Source organism: Coturnix japonica, unplaced genomic scaffold (genome assembly GCF_001577835.2).
Source record: "Coturnix japonica isolate 7356 unplaced genomic scaffold, Coturnix japonica 2.1 chrUnrandom695, whole genome shotgun sequence".
Classification (NCBI taxonomy): domain Eukaryota; kingdom Metazoa; phylum Chordata; class Aves; order Galliformes; family Phasianidae; genus Coturnix; species Coturnix japonica.
In genome coordinates, this window is record NW_015440059.1 from 9883 (window position 1) to 11247 (window position 1365).

At 42.2% G+C, this 1365-nt stretch overlaps 1 protein-coding gene across 1 annotated transcript in view; it reads right to left on the reverse strand.

The window, feature by feature from the left end:
• The window catches only part of LOC107307599 (1-phosphatidylinositol 4,5-bisphosphate phosphodiesterase beta-3-like), a gene marked incomplete at its 5' end in the record, with an annotated part of 23955 nt that overhangs the window by 3406 nt on the left and 19184 nt on the right, over nucleotides 1-1365 (reverse strand). The window contains 1 exon segment of the mRNA XM_015851123.2: nucleotides 1223-1258. Coding sequence (XP_015706609.1) covers nucleotides 1223-1258 — 36 coding nt within the window.

Consider the following 1365-nt stretch of genomic DNA (forward strand, 5'->3'; position numbering starts at 1 on the left):
TAATATATAGGGGATATAGGGGATAGAGGGTCAATATATGGGGGATATAGGGGATATAGGGTTAATAGGGGATATGGGGGATAGAGGGTCAATATATGGGGGACATAGGGTTAATATATAGGGGTAATAGGGGATATAGGATCAATATATAGGGGATAGAGGGGATAGAGGGTCAATATAGAGGGTTAATATATAGGGGATAGAGGGTTACTATGGAGCTATGGGGGATAGAGGGTCAATATATAGGGGATATAGGGGATATAGGGTTAATAGGGGATATATGGTTAATATATAGGGGATATAGGGGATATAGGGTTAATATATAGGGGATATAGGGGACATAGGGTCAATATATAGGGGATATAGGGGATATAGGGTTAATATACAGGGGATATAGGGGATATAGGGTTAATATATAGGGGATGTAGGGGATATAGGGTCAATATATAGGGGATAGAGGGGATATAGGGTTAATAGGGGGCTATGGGGGATATAGGGTCAATATATAGGGGATATAGGGTTAATATATAGGGGATATAGGGTCAATATATAGGGGATATAGGGTTAATATGGGATATAGGGCTTATATGGGATATAGGGTCAATATGGGACATAGGGTCAATATGGGATATAGGGTCAATATGGGATATAGGGGATATAGGGTTAATATGGGATATAGGGGATATAGGGTTAATTTGGAGCTATGGGGGATATAGGGTTAATTAATAGGGGTAATAGGATTAATGGGGGGTAATAGGGTTAATATGGGATATAGGGTCAATATGGGATATAGGGTTAATATGGGATATAGGGTCAATACGGGATATAGGGTTAATATGGGATATAGGCCTAATATGGGATATAGGGTTAATATGGGATATAGGGTTAATATGGGATATAGGGTTAATATGGGATATAGGGTCAATAGGGTTAATAAGGGACATAGGGAATAGAGGTTAATAGGGGTTAATAGGGAGCTATGGGGGGTATAGGGTTACTATGGGAGTTATAGGGTTAATAGGGGTAATGGGGTTAATAAGGGGCAATGGGGGATATAGGGTCAATAGGGGATATAGGGTTAATAGGGGATATAGGGTCAATAGGGGGCTATGGGGTCAATAGGGGTTATAGGGTCAATAATGGGTTATAGGGTCAATAGGGGATATAGGGTCAATAAGGGGTTATAGGGTCAATAGGGGGCTATGGGGTCAATAGGGGTTACCTGTGAGGATGCTGGCAATGAGGTCGTCCCTTTGTCCTATGGGGGGGGGCACAATAAAGTTAGGAGGGGAAGGTGGGGGGAGTCAAATGGGAGCCCCCCCACCCCCAAAATTTTTGGGTCCCATTTTGGGAGGGGTCCCATTT